The 22111-nt window shown below is 46.6% G+C and overlaps 2 protein-coding genes across 2 annotated transcripts; both read right to left on the bottom strand.

Annotated features, from left to right (window-relative positions):
* Nucleotides 1–3432: 3432 nt before the first annotated feature.
* On the bottom strand, nucleotides 3433–5345 carry LOC109742481 (cytochrome P450 89A2). The gene is made up of 2 exons (XM_020301575.4): nucleotides 4262–5345; nucleotides 3433–4176 (listed from the first exon to the last, which is right to left on the bottom strand). The coding sequence occupies exons 1-2, from the start codon at nucleotides 5306–5308 to the stop codon at nucleotides 3685–3687; spliced, it is 1539 nt and encodes a 512-aa protein (XP_020157164.1). The 5' UTR covers nucleotides 5309–5345; the 3' UTR covers nucleotides 3433–3684.
* A 13730-nt stretch (nucleotides 5346–19075) lies between these two features.
* On the bottom strand, nucleotides 19076–21744 carry LOC109742777 (uncharacterized). Its single transcript, XM_020301876.1, has 5 exons — nucleotides 21656–21744; nucleotides 20538–21549; nucleotides 19863–20448; nucleotides 19525–19739; nucleotides 19076–19333 (listed from the first exon to the last, which is right to left on the bottom strand). The coding sequence occupies exons 1-5, from the start codon at nucleotides 21742–21744 to the stop codon at nucleotides 19076–19078; spliced, it is 2160 nt and encodes a 719-aa protein (XP_020157465.1).
* Between the last annotated feature and the right edge of the window lie 367 nt (nucleotides 21745–22111).

Below are 22111 nucleotides of genomic sequence, written 5' to 3' on the forward strand. Positions count from 1 at the left end.
GTGGCAGGGGTATGCCGACGGCTTGGCCGTCGGCATACCCCTGCTGCCAGGAGATCCTAGAGGCCGTCGGCATATCTCTACCACGTGGCAGCCCCTGGTTTGTCAGCGCGTTTGACGGCGCCGTCCGTTGCCGTCAGGTGAAAATCACTGCCGACGTCGATGATATGCCGACGGCCGTACGGATGCCGTCGGCATAGGCACCTATGCCGACGGCTTATCAATGTCGGCAGTCTGACAAGACTACGCTGACGTGATCTATGGCGACGGGGATATGCCGACAGCAGCCGCCGGCATAGACCTAAGCCGACGACAAATGGCCTATGCCGACGTCCCGTGGCCATCGGCTTAGAGGGCGAGTCCGGTAGTGAAAGGCCCAAGACAACGGAATAAAGGAGGTCCAACCACACGAGGATGCAAACAAGTTCGAACCACAAACCTGGATGGAATTCGTGGAGCAACCGCATAGTACATCCAAATTGTTCGAAGAAGAGCTACCATCCCAAGACGACAAAGAGGAGATAGACATCAAAGAGCGTTTTGATTATGTGGGAGAGTCTTACGCATCGCCGCCACCAAGACTAGAAGTGTTGGCTTAGGAATTGCCTGAGCCATTACAACAAGGCCACGTTTCACCGTTAGAGCAACAAGGCTTTATTAATTTAAAGCCAGACGCTTCTAGTGTCTTTGTTTAAAAAAAGCAACACCAAATGCATGTACAATATGTGCCGGGGCCGACGAGCCAAAGGATAAGGAGATCTCTATACTTGTATTCTCATCACGGACCAACCGATGGGCGAGCCGGGAGTTTGTGCCAGGGCCTTGTGCCCCCAGACCTCTCTATGACATGGTGACTGCGCCACACCCTAGCTATTTGCGGATATGGAAGTCAGCCGAATACTGGTGGGGTTCACTCTACTTACATTGTTGGTGTTGACGTATAATGTGTTGCCTAGTCTTTTTCATCAGATTGGTCTTTTGGTTGCATTGGCTAGAGCATGCACTTCTACATGGTATCAGAGCCAAGAGGTCTTGAGTTCAAGACCCGGCTGGCGCAATTAAATTACAGCCCACTTTCAGTCCATGTTTGAGCCTGAGGAAGCCACACGTGAGAGGGAGTGTTGAGAGTGCCGTGGAGGTTGCTGAAGACAACGAAGCCTTGCATAGATTGTTTGAACCTTGTAGCTTTAAGAAATGCATATATGACGAGGAGGATGGCCAGAGTGACACTATTGGTGACAGTGACATGTAAACAAAGAAATTAGTCTGTATAAGTCTCATGCATGAGGGCAGTGATTGACAGGATAATAGCTGGCCGTCCGGATCATGAAAAATATAAATACTTCAACTGTTGCTTACGCCTTATGTAAAGTGTGACATTCTTCCTGGGCTTTGCGGACAAAAATTAACCAAATGCAGCAGCCAATATTTTTTGTCCAGACGCTGAAGAGAGACGAACGGGGTATTGGGGGAAGCAGGCCCGAGACGGGTGTGGTCTACCCGTCACCCGCACACGGGGATGTTTTAAACATGGCGAATGAGAGGAAAAATCCTAGGAGTTTATCTCTGCTACAAGCACATGCAACACCAATTTTGCTAATAAGCCTTCACATATGCCAGGTTTGCTCATTCAGCTCACATGCATGCACGACTCAGGCTGTGAACGAACTCATCTCACAACCGGGATAACACCCTATGCCGACGGCTGCCGTCGACATCGGGCCGTCAGCGTGAATTCTATGAGAAGTTTGGTTGTATACGTAGCAGCTAGAGCAGTCAAGTTGATCATGTGGCCCTCATATTCTGGTTGATGATCTAATGGCTAGCAATGCTTACAAATGATGGTAATCCCCTAACATCCAATATATATAGGAGTAGGATTTTCTACAATAGCTTGCCACAGAACTAGTTAAGGTTTTCGACGGTGTAAAAGTTCTTAAAAATCCTGAAAAATTTACTGAACCAACACACCTATAATATAACATGATTCAATGGATGGATTGAAAAAATATGACTGCAAGTGTCCTGGACAAAAGGAACAAATGTTTCAATATAAATTGATCCTGCACTGAGCTGAAATGCTTGTTTTTTTCGCTGAGGAAACATGACTGCATAGCTTGTTTTTTCTTGTCCAATATGACTACATAGCTTGTTTTTTTCTTGTCCACAGAACTATTTAACCGTCAAATATCCTATGATAGACACACTTTTACCTATATATATATATATATATATATATATATATATATATATATATATATATATATATATATATATAGTGTTACTATTCATCACCCAGGATGCAGAATAAGTTATTCTTCACCCGAGGTAATCTTACGATCACTTCCTAAATAAATTACGTTTAGAATATAAATAGTTACATGCACATTAATTCAATATGTAAAATTTGGTCTAAAAAAAGTTATAAGATCAGAAAAATCACATTTTATGTATGTTTTACAATATGTTTTTACATTTGTAATTTTATGTAACATAAAATATTTTTTACGGCGAGTACATATTTTCTTACGTTCTTTTTTTATGTATGAAATAAGACAAAATTTACAAAACGTAAAAATACGGTGCATTGATGTCAAAATAGAGAGGGGGTGAAGAATAACTATTCCTCACCCAGGGTGACGAATAGCGTATATATATGTATATATATATAGTGATACTATTCATCACTCAGGGTGCAGAATAAGTTATTCTTCACCCGACGTAATCTTACGATCACTTCATAATTAAATTACATTTGGAATTTAAATAGTTACATTCCTATTAATTCACTACATAAAATTTGGCATAAGAAAATAGAAATATAGGTCGTAAGACAAGAAAATTTGCAGTTTATGTATTTTACACTATGTTTTTACGTTTGTAACTTTACATAGCATAAAATATTTTTTACAGCAATTATATTTTTTATGGTCTCTTTTTACATCGGAAATAAGACAAAACATACAGAACGTAAAATTACGGTGTATTGATGGTAAAACAGAGGGGGTGAAGAATAACTATTCCTCATCCAGGGTGACGAATAGTCAATCCCATATATATATACTACCTCCATCCTGGTTTATTGGTTCACTTCGTATTTTGTCTCAAATTTTAACCGTAGATCTAATTAACAAAATCTTAGTGCATGTCACCAAAAATTACATCGTTGGATTTGTATTTTGATATTAAATACGAAGGGAACAAATAAACCAGGATGGAGGTAGTATATATATAGATTAACACAAACAGCTAGTAACGTATACGGTGAAACCTAAAACTGATAATTGTATTATTATTTGCTAGCAAAGCAGGGTCTGCATGTTGTTCATGTTCACCTTCCCGTTAAGCTAAGCTTTAATTTGCTCCAACGCACATGCATAAAGCTCAAGGTGCAAGGGAACATAAAGATTTCTTGCACCTTGAGCTTGCTCTTGCTAATTGAAACACGACTTGGTCTATTACGTACGGTAGACATACTCTATTGGAAATACAGGTGGTGTGAAGGGCAAACTAAACATAAATAGTGGTACACAATTCCGCGTAACATTTTATTTGGTTACAACTATTTATATCTTGAACTTATTAAACTCTAGAGAGCTGATAGATCAAGCAAGCTAGCAGCATATTGTATTGTATATTGTATGTAGTTACTCCGATGGGACAATGATGGACAACGGTTGAGAGCTGCTAGCATGTACCATGGCATGGCACGACCTTGGCACGGAGTGGGCGCTTCATGACTATGGTGAGCTCCAGCGTCTCAGTGAAGTCCACCGGCTCGCCGGGCACCTCGCTCCACTGGAACGCCCTCACCATGGTGGCCACAAGGAGGTTGACGTGCAGCAGCGAAACGTCGATGCCAGGGCACATCCGGCGACCGGCACCGAACGGCATCATTTTGATCTCCTTGCTCCCCGTGAGGTCCAGGTCCTCCCCCTCGCCGCCGGGCAGGAACCGCTCTGGCCGGAACTGCATGGGGTCCGGCCACACCTTCCTGTCCATGGCCATGTCGCCCAGCGTGAAGTTCACCGACACCTCTTTGGGCACGGTGAAGCCGTCTAGCACCGTGCCGTTCTCCCCGGCAGCCGCGTGTGGCAGGATGAAGCGCGCTGGTGGGTGCCGCCTCAGCGACTCCAGGACCACCGCCCGGAGATACGGCAGGTGCTCCTCCTCCCGGACCTGTAAAAGTTTTTGTTTTTTTAAGAAAAAGTAAAAAAATTCAAATGTGTTTATTGAATTCGCACAAAATTTGCCCGAGCTGGACCTGGCCGTCGGGGACGTTGTTTATTTCGGCCCGGAGCTTCGCCTGGATGTCCGGCCGTGTGACGAGGTTCGCCATGGCCCACTGCAACATGTTGACCGTAGAGTCGACGGGCCCGGACAAGAGTTCGGTGCACAAGGCGACGATCTCGCCGTCCGTCAGGTGCCTGCTGCTGCCACCTTGCTCCGGGATGCGGAGGCTGATGAGCGAGTCGACGTAGCAATCCATTTCAAAGCTCTTGCCGGCGGTGTTGCGCCGCGCACGGCACGCACGTATCAGCGGGATGAACACCTCCTCCTGCCGCCGGCGCATGGACAGCATCCTCTGGTACCGTCGCCAGAAGAGGAGCTTGCTGACCTTGGGGCTCGACCCGAACACCTGGAACCCCACCACCTCCTTGAGAAACTGCCTCTGCAGCGACGTGACTGCCGCGATGGAGGCGTCGTCGAGCCCCTGGCCGAAGCACATGCATGCAATCACGTGGAAGACGGCGTCGTGCAGGAGCCCCTCGATGACGACGACCCCTTGGCCGCTTCGCATCTGGCGTGTGATGCCGTCGACGAGGCCCGAGGCGGCGCGCCGGCGGGCGGCGGCGTACCGCGGGATGCTCGAAGGGTGGAGCGCCCGGCCGGTGAGGTTTTGCCGGAGCGTGCGCCACAGCGGGCCGTACGCGGCGGACGTGATGTTGTGCTGATCACTGGAGAAGATGCGGGTGGCGAGGTTGGCCGGAGGCCGGTTGGCGAACGCCGAGCCGAGCTGCACAAGGACGCGGTGCGCCACGGCCCGGTCGGCGACGAACACGACGGGGAAGGATGGGAGGAGGTAGAGCGTGAACACGGGGCCGTACCATGACCGTGCCACGCGGACTACCGACTCGATGTTGACGCTTGTCCAGGCGAGCAAAAGCAGCGGGCCGAAAGCTGTCAGTGAGGTCGGCCCAGGCGGGAGGAACGGCGAGCCCGCCGCCTTGCATTCGCGCAGGGATGAGAACACAAGGGACAGGGTGAGGCACAAGGTGATGGAGAGGAAGTAGTACACCCAGTCCTCCATGCCTACCCTCAAGATGCCTAAGCTAGCTACCTTCAGTGAGTGGCTGCCCTGCGCTTCTTCATCTTTTTTTATAGAGTAGTGTCGATCGGCAGCAACACACACGTGGCATTTTAAAATTAATTAAATATGGCCACGACAATCACGCTGATAGCTCTAGTCATGGGTACAGCTAACGCTGGTCCTCCATCCATCACTGCTGGTCGATCGGTCATCGCATCTCACGTCTGCTATACATGTACTCCCTCGGTTTCTAAATATAAATCCTCTTTGAGATTCCAATACAAACTGGAGTACATAAGAAGCAAAATGAGTGAATCTATAATTTAAAATGCTTCTATATGAATCCTATAATTTTTATTAAAATATCTAAAAAGACTCATATTTAGAATCGACATCTACACAGCACAAGGGGAAACAAACACTCCTGATGCATGGCAGCATGGGTCCAAGTTATTAGTATCGCAGGATCCCGCAGCTAAGCTAACACAAAGGGAAACTACGCAGGTTTCCCTGGCCTGACCATACGATCGATGTTGAGTATTTCTTGTAGGCATATATAGGCCATGGTTCATATAACCACTACATATTTTAATTATGTACTCCTATCATTTCTAAATATAAGTCCTTTTAGTCTTTAGAGATCTTAATATAAACTATATACGGAGGAAAATGTGTGAATCTACACTTTAAAGCAACATTCAGTCAAGTCTGTCACTACAACAATACATCCATCAAGTTTAAAGAAAGGTTCCCAACTCACCTCCATGGAAAACTCAAACAAAATAATAGATTCACACAGCTTTAAAGTAGGTTTTTCTGAAAAGAAATCTAAATTGAATTAGAACACAATTTACAAAATTAAGGTAACTAAGAGAAAGATATGAAAAAATTCCTGATATTATGATAACATTTGTACTCTGATTTACAACAGAAAAAAAAAAGATCTGAATAACAACAGACGAAGCTTTCATGGTCACATGCACCAATTGAGGTCGACACCTACCCGTTTAAATCAGTTTCAGTTGGTCATGATGGCCGACAAACTAACTCCCTTGAAGCAAAAAAGAATGGATTCTATATAGTATGATCAATCAGAATGTCAGTTTTCCGACTATTGATTATCATTTACCCTATTCCCGTAGGGTTAGATAAATTTAGACTGAAATGTCAGATTTGGTTTTGCCCGAGACGACGCTGATTATCACCCCTGTTTGTTATGTCCGTAAACCGAGGCACACTCAGAATGAAAAGGATATGTGCCAGTTTTTTTAACACAGTACAGACCCAAGCGCTCATATAAACGGGCATACACTCATCCCTATGAACGTACACATGCACACCCTATCCCTATGAGTACCTTCGACAGACTGAGCCGACATGTCATCTTGAGATTTTATGAAGTCACCATAGAAGGAGCCTCGTAGTTGACGGAAACGTCTCCTTTCACTGAACACGCATCGCCGAAATTTTTAAAATAATCCAGGATAAATGCAAGCACCAGGATTTAAATCCCGGTGAACCGGGGATACTACCACTGTCCTCCTAATCATTCAACCACAGGTTGGTTCATAGGATATGCGTCAGGTTGGTTATTCATATGCAACGGAAGTACTAATTGGTTTGTTACGAATTATGTGAAAATGCACATGCACCAAATCCATAAGAAAATGCACGGCGACTTAAAGATACAAACACCCAGTATCCCACATCAGTGTGACATGAGAAGAAGTACACACGAAGAGAGCGTGAACACGGGGCCGTACCATGACCGTGCCATGCGGACTACCGACTCAATGCTGACGCTTGTTCAGGCAAGCATCAGCAGCAGGCCGAAAGCTGTCAGCGTGGTCGGCCCATGCGGGAGGAAGGACGAGGACGAGCCAGCCGCCTTGGCTTTGCATAGGGAGGCCAAATTTCGTGTTTTGACCCTTTTGTGGTATAAAATCGAGATCTGACCCACGTATAATTTTTTTTTTGAGATCTGACCTTTTCGCTACCACCAGGGAACCTGGCGGTAGGGTCAGACAGGCTACCCCCAGGGTCCCTGGCGGTAGGGTGTGACGGAGGGCGACGGCGGCCGTTTGCCCGAGCTGATGTGGATAAGTAGCCTACCGCCAGGGAATCTGGCGGTAGCCTGTCTGACCCTACCGCCAGGGTCCTTGACGGTGGGGTCCTGTGTTTTATGGTTTCCAAGTTTAATTGTTTGCTTCTTTTCAAAAACAATATCACCGGTTCTTTTGTAAATTTGGGCATTACATACACATTAATAAACTTTTAGTGATTGTTTTATGGTATAGGTTTTTACAAGTTTTAGTGACTGTTTCTTTTGTAAAGTTTTATCACATAGTTTCATAGTTTCGCAAAGAAAGCAAAATATGAGCTCACATATTAATAAAGGTTCCACATAGCGAAATAGCAAATAGCAAATAGTAAACTTATCCACATAGTTTGACAACCCCAACTAACGCAAGTAGTTTCGCAATAAGCTTTCGCAAAGCCAACAAACGGTGCAACAAGTTCTTAAAACAAGTTTATAGGGCGGGTAAACAACCCCCCTCGTATGTTAGGCCTGGATGTGGAGACAGATATGGCAGCGGATCCACCGGTTCAGGCGGAGGCGGAACGCTGGTCGGCATCCGACCGTTCAAGCACTTCCACCTTGCCTTGCCCGTTGGAGTTTTCGCCTCCGCCCTTCCCCAGCTGATGATATCGAATGCCGATGCACTTGGGGGCGGCATCTTGGCTCTCTCCTCTGCATTGCTCTCGAAGTAGATCCTCCGGCCCAAATTGCGCAGCTCCTAGTTGGAGTGCTGCTTGGCAGCTTCAATGGTCCCTTTCCGGCGTTCACGGGAGATAGTTGGATCTCCCTCCATCTCTGCAGTCACTCTCTTCAACTCCTTCACACTCTGCGACCAACACTTCACATTGTCGGAGATCCGCTCTGCCCTCTCGTGCCACCGCACTGCCCTCGTCGCCTCTAGGAACTCGTCTGAAAAAGCTCCCACCGGCTGCAGAAGCTCGGGGAAGGACTCGTACACGTACGGAAGTGGCAAGGTGGACGGGTCGTGTTGGAGATGAATTGGCGATGGTTGCGCCATAGTTGCAGACCTAAACATATGGATGCATAACAAAAGTTCATCATTAACTAAATAAAATACATATATCAAGATGGGTCAAATGCAATATCATATCATGTCATATTTACTCCAACCAAATCCAGTACTTGCATCATATAAATTTTGTTTACTCCAATATTCATCATATCATAAATTTTGCTAACAAAAAAATTGAGAAGTTGATGGTTCAACTTTTGTCAAAAAAAAAATCTAAACCTAAACCTAGGGTTCATCAACTAGGGAGGGTTCCTCATGTGGTAAAAAAACTAAACCTAGGGTTCATCAACTAGGTTCATCACGATGCAATCACCTAGGTTCATCATATTAATTAGGGTTCATCATATCAACTAGGGATCCTCATGATTTTGAACATGAACATGAACATGAATGAACCTTTTTTAGGCTAAAAAAAAGCGGATTGATTTGACTCAAACTAATTGGGGGATGGGAGGAGCTTACTTTCCTCTTTCCGGAGCCATCTCGATCCGCAAAATCCATGAATAACCGAAGAAGATCGGAGGGGGGAAGTGGAGGAGATGAGAAAATGGGCGAGAGGAAGAAGAAGGCGGCTGGGTGGGTGGGGATAAGTGGGTGGGGTGGGTTGGGGGCGGCGGCTGGGTTAATAAATGCCCAAACCCTACAGCCAGGGCCGCCAGCGGTAGGGGTAGACAACCTACCGCCATAGGGCGCGGCGGCAGGGTCGGAGCATGTGTGCTATGTTTCTGTGACCAAAACAGCCAGCGGCTCAGCGGTAGGGGGCCTTCGGCGGTAGGATCCTACCGCCAAAACCCCTGGCGGTAGGGTGTGCAACCCTACCGCTGAGCCGCTGGCTGTTTTGGTCACAGGAGGGGGCGTTGGGGGGAGGCACCCTACCGCCGGGTGTGATGGCGGTAGGCGGTACAGACCTACCGCCTTAGTGTCTGGCAGTAGGGTGGCCCAGAGTGCATTTTTTGCACCTCCTAACTTGTCTTGTCTTCAATTTTTGGCACGCAACAATTAAACACTTGTAAACATGAAGCATATGTATGATATATCAAGAACACATCGAAAAATCCATAAATAAGATAGGTTGGATACATAGAAAATAGACATCCACAAAGGTTTTCACCAAGTTATACATAGGAAATTAACGAAACAGTTTCACGAGCAAATCCATATGGTTCGCGAAGCAAACATGCAAGTTTTTAGTTCAACGACACGGCAGAAACTTCAGTCCTTCCTCCCCCTCTTCGCGGTCTGGTCCTCGTTGTTCTTTGATCGCTTCTCGGCCGCCTTCTTGCGATGAGTAGGACGCGCTTTCTGAAACGGAGATGGACTCTTCCAATCCTTCTTCGGCACATTTCTCTTCTCACGCTGGGTTGTCTGAGTTGGTGGAGGTCCGTCGGGATCATCGTACTCCTCCTCCTCATCGTCCTCTTCCTCTTCTTCACCATGTTCTTCTGCTCCCTCTTCCTCGCTTTCTTCTTCATCTTCCTCTTCATCATCATCGTCCTCGCCCTCCTCCTCGTCATCTTGAACCGCCATAGACGATGAGGCGGCCTGGCTCGATGAAGCGAGGCTACACATCGGTGCTGCATGAGCAATCACATCAGCGGAGGAGGTGGCACACCCAAGCAGGCCCACAAGCTTGCGTCATTTTTTGACAAACTTATGCAATGAGAACGAAACAATAAGCACAATATGGATCAACTTCATGATGAGCATAAGCAAATGAACTCCATGTTACCTTCACCGTTCCCCTCAACTTGTTCTCACTAGCTCGAGTCCCGGGGATAGAACTAAGCGCATCAGAGGCATCAAAAATGCTTTTGTTTAGCTCCGAAGACTGCAATGAAATAAAATGAGTCAGTAGCACTAAAGTTGATTTCATCCAAACGTCGGTTGAAAACAGATAAAAATAACTTACCACTCTGTTCATGATGGGTCCGTACTCCCTAAATCCGCCCTATAGCTCTCTAATGCTGTCATTGTAGGCTTCATTCTCGGAGTCGTCGTCGTACAGACTTTCAGCGTCTGCCGTCGTCCACTGTGGCCTTAGGCGCAGACGATGCTTGATGCCATCTTTGCGAGTACTCCTCCCAGTCAATCACTCTTCTCTCCACATCTTTGCGAGTTTTCCACTGGTTCCATTCAGTCTCGTATTTGGCATGTTGCTCTCCCTAATCGGTGATAGACTGATTCTTCCTCCTGCTCAGCCTGCAAAGCACAAGAAAGATTGTAAAACACCATTAGGAAGAATATGAAACATCAAATCGAAAATTGGTAACAATGAGAACGGGCTGTGGTACTCCCAAGTGCAGGTCGTAGCCACCGGTATCTTTGACGATGTCGACTGGTGGTGTACGTTATGCCTTACCAAATTGCGCGGCAGCGCGCTGTGGCAAGTGGTACTCGACGGCATAGACACAAATCATGGGCACGATGCACCGCCAGAGAAGCCGGTCCTGCTTGCACATCACATTCAGCTCGGACCCCCACTCTCGATCGTCAGTATACGGCCGCCAGTTAACCTAGCACCAAAAGTGGTAAGCTCAAGTGAAAGTGTTGTCGACCACATTCGAAAGCTAGGCTTTATACCTGGAGAGGCGTCAGAGCATCAAGCTCGTTGATGAAGATCTTGTACAAGGCCTTGGATTCACCCGAGATTGTACCCACCACGTCCCAAGCATATGCCATCTTCGCCATAGTCTGTCCATGCACGCGCTCCAAGCTTCTCCGGACGACCCACTGGGATACGCTCCCACATCCAAATCGAGAGGCCCCACACACATCCACACATACCGGACGTAGCTTCCGTCCTCCGGGTTGCATCGTCAAGCTACAAAACAAGTGTAGATGATAAGATGCCAAAATCCAAAGCAGCGCACGTCCATGATATTTGAAACAATGATGTGATATTCACTTACCGAACGGTATAGGTAGGCGAGGCCGGCGGCCCCCCAGCTATACCCCGCATCCCAGTCTGCCAGGAAGTCGAGATACATCCAGAGGGCAGTGTCCCCAGAGCAGTCTGGAAACACTACCTCCGTGTGAAGATAGCACGGGTAGGCCCTGGCGTACTGCTCCACCACCCGGGGTTCGGCCCCTTCCGGGCACTTGCTCCGGTACTTTAGAAGCCAGGGCAGCGGGACACTGGAAGTCCGGTTCTTCTTATCTGGAGGGCAGTCGCCGATGAGGGCGACAACCCTGTCGTGCCAGTTCTTCCTCTCCACTCATCCTGTCAAAGCATGACCCTCGAGCGGTAGGCCCGTAATCATCCCCCAATCCTCGAGTGTAACCGTCATCTCCCCACATGGAAGATGGAAGCTGTGCGTCTCTGGCCACCACCGATCGATCAAAGCCGTGAGAGCTGAGTGAACGAGCATCGGCGGCTTGCGCTTGAACTGCAGGACGAAACCCAGCAGTCGGGCTCTCCTGTAGAACGACGCGTACCGCTCGTCGTACTCCATCTTCACGGTCGTCCCGTGACCCCTCATCCGCAGTGGCGGGAGCATCTGTCGAAATGAAGATCCAAACAATTAGTAAATTTTTTTCATCGATTTGAAATATTTGTTTTAAGAAAGTTACTTACCACTCTGTTCTCAATAAAACGGGCACGATGGACCTTGTCGAACGTAGGGTCAAGCATAGTATACTTGATGCCAATGTCATCCGCAAGAGGTGGCCTCCTAAAAAAATTGCATAAACATAAGCATAAGCATAACAAAGGCTCATCAAGGTTCAAATGCATCATATCACATATTTCTCCAACAACATCCAACATGCATCATCTCATATTTTCTTAAAAAACAAAAAACATGAACTAGGGTTCATCTTGAGAGGTTCACCATTTTTACCCCGACAAAATTCAGTATTTGCATCATCTAACATACACTACATGCAACAAATATCTCCAATATTCATCACATAATAAATTTTTTGATAACAAAAAAATATGAACTAGGTTCATCTTGAGGATTCATACACTACATATAAAAAATATCTCCAATATTCATATCCAATACTCATCATACACTACATCCAATTCTTGCATCATAGCATAGGAACATGCATCATCTATCACAACAAATGCCTCCAACATGCATCATATAAAAAAACATTCAAATCAAATATGAACTAGGGTTCATCTTAACACAACCATACCAACTAGTGAATAGATTTCATATCTAACACAATATAACATCTAGAATCAACCTAAATCAATCCTAGGGTTAAAAAAATATTCAATCTAGTTCAAAAAAGGAGTGATTTGAATCGAATAATGCGACGAATCGAAAGGTGTTTGATTAAAACTAATTGGAGGGATCGAAAGAGCTTACTTTTCTCTCTTCGGGACCATCTCGATCCGCAAAATCCGTGAAGAAACGAATAAGATCGAGGGGGGGGGAGTGGAGGGGATGAGAGAAGGCAAGTTGGAGGAACTGCTCTGTTCTTCATCGTGGGGGGGGGGGGGGGGGGCTGGGTGGGGGGAGAAGGGGGGGGGGGCTGGGTGGGGTGGGGGGAAGTGGGTGGGGGCGGCCGGCCCGCGGTTTATATATGTCCGCACCCTACCGCCAGAGACCTCGGCGGTAGGTTCACACATCCTACCGCCAGGAGGAGCGGCGGTAGGGTGTGACGGAGGGGCACGGAGGCCATTATCGCTGCTGACATGGATAAGTTTGCTACTGCCGTAGGCGCTGGTGGTAGGCTATAGGATTCTACCGCCGGGCCTCGTGGCTGTAGCAGGAAGGGTCAAATCACGAAAAAAATTCATATGAGGGTTAGATCTCGATTTTATATCACAAAAGATCAAAACACGAAATTTTGTCGCATAAGGACGAGAATACAAGGGCCAGGGTGAGGCACAAGGTGATGGAGAGGGAGTAGTACACCCAGTCCTCCATGGCCGCCTCAAGATGCCTGCCTAAGCTACCTTCTTCATCTTTTTTTATAGACCAAGTGTCGATCGTTCGGCAGCGACTGAATGAGTGGCCAGTGTTAGGTTCAGTCACAACCATACGTGTACGTCCTCTGAAACTTGTAGGGCAGTTTAAAATTAAATACGTCCACGACAATCACGCTGATAGCTCTAGCCATGGGCACGTAAGTACGCTGGTCCTCCGTTACTACTGGTCCATCGCATCTCACGTCTGCTGGCACAAGGGGAAACAAACACTCCTTAGGCTAGTTATATAGTGCAAGTAACTTAACTAGTAACATATCGCACTTTAAAAAAAATTTACTTATGTGAAAAGTAGTTAATGAGAGGTGGTAATATAATAATATGTTACTGTAACATAGCGCTTTCCAAGACAGGATGAGTCTGCAAATTAAAAAATAAAGCCGTCTATGATATTACTATTATGTTACTTTGCATTATGAAGGTAGTAATTTAAACTAGTGTCATACATATAACACTAGTCTAAGTTACTCCCCACTATGACAAGCCTTATCAATCTCATTAGTACCATGTCTTAAATAGTGCACTAAATGACGTAAATGATGATGATTCAACTAACGCTCCCTGGTCCTCCAATCCATTACTACCGGTCGATCGGGAGTCAGATCATCGCATTGAGTGACCGGCCCGTTGCTAGATGGAATTATTTGATCACCCCTGGGAAGCTGCAGTGGCGGAGCTGGACAGGAAATGCTGGATGGGCAAAATGCAAAAGCAACAATTTCTGAGGGGTCCAAAAAGCATACTTTGCCTAATTAAGCACAACCAAAAGAATTTTCTTCAGAGATTTTACGAAGGTTGGGGGGCATGGCCGTCCAGCAGATCAACATGTAGCTCTGCCAGTGTGCAGTTGTAACAGAAACAATAGTAATCGTAATCAGTTAATCAGCAGGTTTCAGAGTGGTTGACTTGTTTCAAAGCGTCACTGGCCGGTAAGAGCTCTGCTACACCTAAAGACTTTGCAGATTTGAATTGATGATTAACAGGGGCGTGGGCCCACCCTGAAAATCAGGGGGGAGGGGGGGCAGAGAGTTTGATTAGTGGGAAGGAAAGTTTGGTAGGCTTATGTAGATGGCTTCGTAGGTGTAGCATTTTTTGACTGATTGCTGGCATGGACCCTGGGAGTGTCCTTGTCATGTGGTTCACCGCCTATCCTTGTTAGCCAAGAAATGATGTACTTTTGTCGACAAAATCATTTAAAACAGTAAGGTGAGTATCTTTGTCATGCTTGACAAGTCTGAGCCTGCACCGTTACCCTTGTTTGTTATGCCCGTAAACCGGGGCACACTAGACTCAAAAGGATGTGCACCAGTTTCACGTACACTTTATTCCTATGAGCACCTCCAAAAGATTGAACCGGTATGTTATTTTAAGATTTTACGAAGTCACTGTAGGCGCCTCGTAGTCGACATGAACATCTCCTCCCACTGTACACACATCGCCGGAAATCCTGAAATAAATTCAAGATAAATGCGAGCAACGGGATTTGAACCCTGGTAGGCTGGGGATACCACTGTCCTACTAACCATTCAACCACATGTTGGTTCGCAGGATCTCCGTCAGGTTGGTTATTCATCTATGACAAAAATATTAATTGGTCTATTACAAATTATGTGAAAATGCAGATACACCAAATCCAGAAGAAAATGCAATGCGGTTGAAAATACAAAGACCCAGTATCCCACATCAGTTTGACATGAGAAGAAATACACACGCAGAGTTCATATTTTCACATAATTTGAGCGTGAGCATGGGGCCGTACCATGACCGTGCAATGCGGACTACCGACTCGATGTTGACGCCTATCCAGGCAAGCATCAACAGCGGACCGAAAGTCGTCAGCGAGGTCGGCCAAGGCGGGAGGAAGGACGAGCCCGCCGCGTTGCACTTGCACAGGGATAAGAGTACAAGGGACAGGATCAGGCACAAGATGATGGAGAGGGAGTAGTACACCCAGTCCTCAATGCCTTCCTCAAAATATGCCATGTCATCAATCAACACCTTAACATACTACTACTTAAAACTGTTGTGTCTAGTTTGGCTAATAGAATATGACATAATAAATAAGGGGCTCTCTCATTCTACATTGAAGCTTGTGCAAGAGGTGTTGATTCATGTACATACCACCTTACTCTCTTGTCTTACTTGTTATATAATATATTATCAAAAATTATATGTAACAAAATGTATCGACAACTATCTTACAATTATTAAAGATGCCCTAAGCTAGCTACCTTCTTCAAGTGTCTTTATAGTGTCGATCGATCGGCACCGAGTGAATGAGTGGCCAGTGGCTTGCAGGTTCAGTCACCAACACACACACGTGTACGTCCTATGAAACTTGTAGGGCAGTCTAAATGTATTTAAATATGGCCATGACAATCACGCTGATAGCTCTAGCCATGGCCATGGGTACGTAAACGATGATTCAGCCAACGTTGGTCCTCCGTTACTACTGGTCGACCGGTAGTCAGATCATCACATCTCACGTCTGCTTTATATGTACTCCTTTCGTTTCTAAGAGCAACTCCAACGGGCCGACTTAAAAGGACGGCGTATTTGTTTGCTTTTTGTCCGTTTGGATCGGCCGCCCGCCCGGCGTCCGTCCTGTTTTGTATTTGGGTTGGCCGCCCGTCCAACGCGCCAACCCATTTTCATGTCCGCACTTAATTTTTAAAAAAGGCACGCGGTCATAGATCATGCCAGCGGCCATGTCTTATGCCGACACCATGCCAACGCCGGCATACATTGCCGGCTTCAAAAAATATCACCACACAGTTCGCGCTGGCGCACTCGCCAGCGGCCGGCACACATGCCAACACACAAAAAGGAGTGGGACTTGAGTTTGACCACGCCATCGCGGCCCCGTGGTCATGCCAGCACACAAGCCAGCATACAAAAAAGGAAGGCGCTCGCGGCCACGAGATCACTCGTCGGTGAACTTGAGCATGTCGGCCTGCATCTTCTCGAACCACGACCTCTTCCTTGGTGACACGGTGTTGAGATCCACCTTCATGATCTCCAACCCGGTCACTATACTCGCGAGAGCCACTTCTTTCGCCTTGGTCTTGGCGTTGGCGGCCTCGATCTCTAGCATCTTGGCTTGCTTCTCGGCCTCCAGCTCAAACATCTTGGCTTGCTTCTCCGCGTCCATCTCAAGCCTCCTCCCTTGGATCTCCATGAAGGCGTTCATTTGCTCTTCTTTGAAACGCCGGCGCTCCTCCTCCCTTGAGTCCTTCTTGTTCATCATGCCCTCCTCGCTTGCGATCAAGGCGTTCGATGCCGCATCCCGCTTGTCCTCCTTCTTGGAGTTGGTCTTCCCCCGCGGCCGTGCCGGCTCGCCGTCCCCAACCTCCTCCACGGATTGCTTCCCCCTACGCGACTTGAGGGCGGCATATTGCGCCTTGAACTTCTCCTCGTCCTTGATGACCCGAAAGCAATGGGAGAGGTTGAAAGCACTTGCCATTGTTTTGGATCTTGAATGCCTCCAAAGCTTGAAATGCCTACAAATGTTTCCATCCAAGCATATTTGCAAATGGTATGCAAATGAATACGCAAGCATGAACTTGATGACACAAAAGAGGGCGGCTTGCTAGCATACCATGTCTTGCATGCCGATGCCGCTCACGGGGCAGGCCTTGACGCTCTCAAGAGTGGCACAAAACTTGTTGCACTCTTGTTGGATCACCCTCCATCGCTTCGAAATGGACACCCACCCGCGCGTGCTCACAATTTGGTAAGCCGAGAACTTCTTGCGATCATGAAACTCCCGGTGGACACGAATCCAAAAGGTTGTATGCTTTTGTTCGGCGCCCGTCTTGGGGTCTTGTCCAATGTCTCGCCAACACTCGCAAAGAAGCTTGTCCTCGGCCGTCGTGTATGCCTTCGTGCGCTTGCTCTTGCGCTTTGGCTTCGGACCGGCGGCTGTCTGGCAGGGTTTGGAAAAAGTTCACCGCACAAGCTCCGGGACTGCCGGCGCAACTGCGATTTAACCACCCGAAAGTAAGTACTAGCTACTAGCTAGTTCCGCGCATCTCCCATTGATTCTAGCTAGTTTCATCAATACCATTTAGCATGCTTGCTTATCAGTTTGATTGACCTCTATTTCTTGTAAAGTGGTTGTGGCAGGAACCCGGGAATGATTTGTGTGGATACTACATTTGCGAGTTCATCCACCACACCACCTGTGAGCGGGGCTACTCTAAACGACAATATGAAGTGCGTAAGCAATAATATTTACAATTTTTTTATTACCATCATTTGTGTTCAGTTTCATTCATATATATGTATTGACCCCCTTCTTGAAATTAGATGTGGCAAACGCGGGATGAACTACTACCACAAGATCGCGTACGAGCAATTCAAGAGGAATTGGCGGGATTCTTTCTTGACCACATCATCGACAAACACGGAGAATACCATGTGGAAGTTGAGTTCAGATGTTAGGGGACGTAAGAGATCTTATATTGTATATATATATATGTAGCCAGTAGCGTCTGATAGATATACGAAAACTTGTTGTTCGACCAATCTATCAGAGAAGGAGAGGTCGATCACTTCTCTGTGCTCATGACGATCTTCTGTACTTAATGGTTTCCTTCATTTGCTTACTAGCTAGCTAGCGTGTCGAGTCCTCTCTATACGTACCGTCGACCAAGCACGGAGATAAGAGAGGACACTCCTCTCTATTAGCTAGCTAACACAATATATGAAACCCCTAAATTAACCCTACAAAACCCCCCAACCCCCCCCCCCCCCTTCAGAAAAAAACAAACCCAGCCCCTGAACTGCTGACGCGTGGAGGCCTTTTGGTCCCGGTTGGTGGCACCAACTGGGACAAAAGGTCCCCCTGCCTGGGCAAGCCGCTACGGCCACGTGGAGCCCTATCTGTACCGGTTCCCGATCGAACCGGGACAAAAGGTGGAGGGCTTTAGTTACGACCCTTTAGTCCCGGTTCGTGAACCGGTACAAATGGCCCTCACGAACCGGTTCGAATGGCCCTTTTTCTACTAGTGCTTGCAGGTGCCTTGCAAACATAAAAGAAACATGCTAGTTAGTCACAAAGATTTAGAACAAAAAACATAAAAGGAAAGAAGACCAATTAACAAGTACAATTCACAAGGGTTTACCACATGCTTGTTTTTCCTCATAGCCAACTCTGGTCTCAACTGTTGCTTGCAGTTGGTGTACCTATGGCCTTGGAGCCCACAGTTGCTGCATGTTATAGTGGCCATTCTTGAACTGTCCTTTGGTTTTGGAACCTCAAATCTGCCCTTTATTCTCTTCTCTTTCCTTCTCCCCTTCTTCACATGAAATTGGGGTGGCTCTATGTCTGGTCCACTTGTCCTTGTCCAATCATGTTCACCAGGAACTGGATATATCATTGGTTCATATGCAGCAAGGTAAAAAGGTTTTAATCTTTTTGCCTTGTTACTTGCTGATATGGCATGGTTGCATGGTATGCCAAACAGGTCCCACTTTCTGCAGCCACATGTATAAACTTCCAAGTTTACAGCATGTGTTTGCTGCCCACTGGTCACTTGCCAAAGATTTACACCAGCTTGAATAGGTTTGCAGAATCTGGCCCTTTCCTTTTCCTCCTCAAGCTTCTCAGCATAATGTGGTGTGATCTCCCACAGAGATTCCTTTCCTCTCTCTCTGTTCCTATGCCACCTCACAATCTGCTTGTCCTTAATACCATCAATCATGGTCCTAATAGGTTTTTTTCCTAAAATCTAGGATGTACTTGTTGAACACCTCAGACAGGTTGTTAACAACCAAGTCTGTCTTGCAGTTAGTGTCAAAAGTATGGCTAGCCCATGTGTGCTTAGGTATTCCACTTAGCCACTTCCAAGCTTCCACACTCTCATTTTTCAAATCATTCATGGCAATGTTAAACTTGTGCTGGTTATAGGCATAGCTGGCATTATCCATGCATTTCTTAAGATCTTCCCCCCTAAACCCAGCATTCTGGAAATTTGCATAGAGGTGTCTAAGGCAAAATCTTTGATGACAGTTTGGAAAAACTTGGTTTACTGCATTTAGTAGCCCCTGTTCACATAGCATGCTAGACTTAGCTGCTGTACTACTACATCTAGAACATAACATGCTAATGCAGAAGAACATAGAAGCAAGAACATAACAGAAAGATGCATGCATACCTTTTGTCTATCAGACATGATAGTATAAGGCCCAAATTTGCCAACTTCTCCTCCTAGACATATCTTCAGTTGCTGTAGAAACCAACACCAGTTAGCTGTGTCCTCTTGTCCAACAACAGCAAATGCAAGTGGGAAAATATTATTATTCCCATCTCTTCCAGTGGCAGCTAGGATTTGAGCACCAGTGGTGAGCTTAATAAAGCATCCATCAACACCTGTTGTTGCAACCAAAGAACAATTTAAACTTCTACAAAGCATTACTAAACTATATATTTAAGTATAAAGAACTATAAAGCACCACTACATCCATTGACAAAGAACTATAAAGCATTACTAACCAATGAATGGTCTGCATCCATTGAGAAATCCCTCCCTTGCTCCATTTATGCAGAAGAACATAGCATGAAACCTTGGTCCTGGATGTGGTATTTTTGTAGTTGGTCTTGGAGTAACTGTTGCAACTACAACTCTACTACCAGGGTTTGTATCCATGATGGTCTGAGCATAATCGCTAAGCCTGGGATACTGCTTCTTGTGCTCTCCTAGCACAGCTTCCACAGCAGGGTTTTTGGCCCTATAGGCCATGTGCCTTGGCACATCAACACCATACTTCTCATTGCAGTTGTCAATCAGAGTGTGTATGCTGGTGGTTGGATCAGACCTGAACAATGACTCATAGGTCTTTGCAAGCCACTTGGCACTTATCCTAGATGTCTCAGTGCTGCTAGGGCAAGTGTGCTCCAGCCTTATTTTCTTGATAGCAAAAGTCTTCTCCCCTTTGATAACTGCAGCAACTATGCAAAACTGGCAGTGCTCTTGCTTACAACAGGCAATGATCCTTTGGTCTGAATTTCTGTGATATCTGAAGTCTCTGGCTTGTGTGATGTGCAAGCTCAACAAAGCATCTCTGAATTGCTGCTGATTCTTAAAGCACATGTACAGACATAACTGCTGATGTGGTTGCTCAAGTTTGTCATTGTACCAGATCCTTGGTTTCCTTTTCTTGGCCCTACTCTTCCTCTAGGCAGAACAAATGAAAGTGGCTCATGTCCATCATCTTCATCCTCAAACAGCAACCCGTCATCTTCTTCATCTGATGAAGGAATGAAATCAGGTTGCACCTCCTCCAACACACTTGAATGTGTCCTAGTAGTAGGGCCTCTCCTAACTGCCAGCTTCTTCCTCTTTTTTGCAGGTTTTTGCATTGGTGCTTCTTCTGTTGCAACAACTTTGACCTCATCCTCCTTCTCCTGCTCCTCCTCCTCCTCCTCCATATCAAACAAGTCCTCAACCTCAGTGTCACCCTCATAATGTAATTGTTCCTCTTCTGAATCCTCATCTGAATCTTCATCTGAATCTTCATCTTCAACTTCTTGCTCTGCTAGTTTATTCCCCTCAATTATCTCTGTGTCTTCAATTATCATGTACTTCTCCATGCAGAAAGGATTGTTATCACTGTCATATGCAGCAGCCTCAGAGTCATCACTGTTATTATGTCCCTCTTCTACCAGTGTCTCTTCCTCCATTACAGCTTTGAGCTTCCCCTTACTGAAATTTCTGCTCTCTTGTGTGCACTGACTATGAAAAACAACACCTTGTTGATCAACAGCAAGAACTGCAGGCTCACTGAGATCATACACAACAGGTGGTTTATGCAATATAGTTGCTAAATTTTCTTCTCTCCTCTGACAGACATTGCTGTAGTTTGATCTCACTAAATCTTCTTCTATCTGACATACAAAAGGTGTTGTTGCCCTCACTAGCAAATTCAGAACTAAACTATGCTGATATTCCTTCTTAAGTTGCTGCAGTTTGATGTTTGTGTCAATTAACTCTAACCCAAGCTCTCTTTCCTCTCCTCTGCCTAAATTCTTCATGTGGTACAGTTCATCAAAGAAGGAATAACCTTGTGTCTGCATCAGTGCATATAAGTTCAGAAATGTCACATCTGAGCTGCATATCTTCCTATCCAGATTGTGTCGTGCATCAAAATGAATCCGAACATCCCAAACAGCATCATCCAAACTGCAATTGACAGCACAAATTACAGCATCATCTAAACTGTCATGAGCAACACTAACCCTAGCCCCTGTTTTGGATACAGAAAGAAGCAGAGAAGAGAACGACTTACAGCACGCCGCCAGCAGCTCCACTGGTCCACGGATGGCTACTGCTAGGGTGGGCCACCCATATCTCTGCCAGCTTCACCCTGTCCTCCATGGACAGCGCGGCCTCCTACTCCAAATCCTCGTCGTCTGCGCTGGAGTAGTATGAACGGGAGCCGTCGACGTCGTCCAGACCTAAGTGGTCATCGGGGCCGAGGCCAGGAAGGTCCCCGTACCCGCCCGCGCCGTCGGGAGTCGCCGCCGCCATCGCCTGAGAGGGGAGAGGGAGACGAGGGAGGGGGGAGAGGAAACTAGGGTTCGTCGCGTACGGATTCGACCCGACCCAGCTACTTGGTGCGACGGAGCCGACTGGGACGAGTGACCGCGCGGGTGCGAGCGGGTGCGCGCTGGTAAGCCACCGTGGCACCTGACCAGTGGGCCCGTTAGGTCAGATACGTGGTCAATACGTGCTTATACGGCTG

This window comes from Aegilops tauschii, chromosome 6, assembly GCF_002575655.3.
Source record: "Aegilops tauschii subsp. strangulata cultivar AL8/78 chromosome 6, Aet v6.0, whole genome shotgun sequence".
Classification (NCBI taxonomy): Eukaryota; Viridiplantae; Streptophyta; class Magnoliopsida; order Poales; family Poaceae; genus Aegilops; species Aegilops tauschii.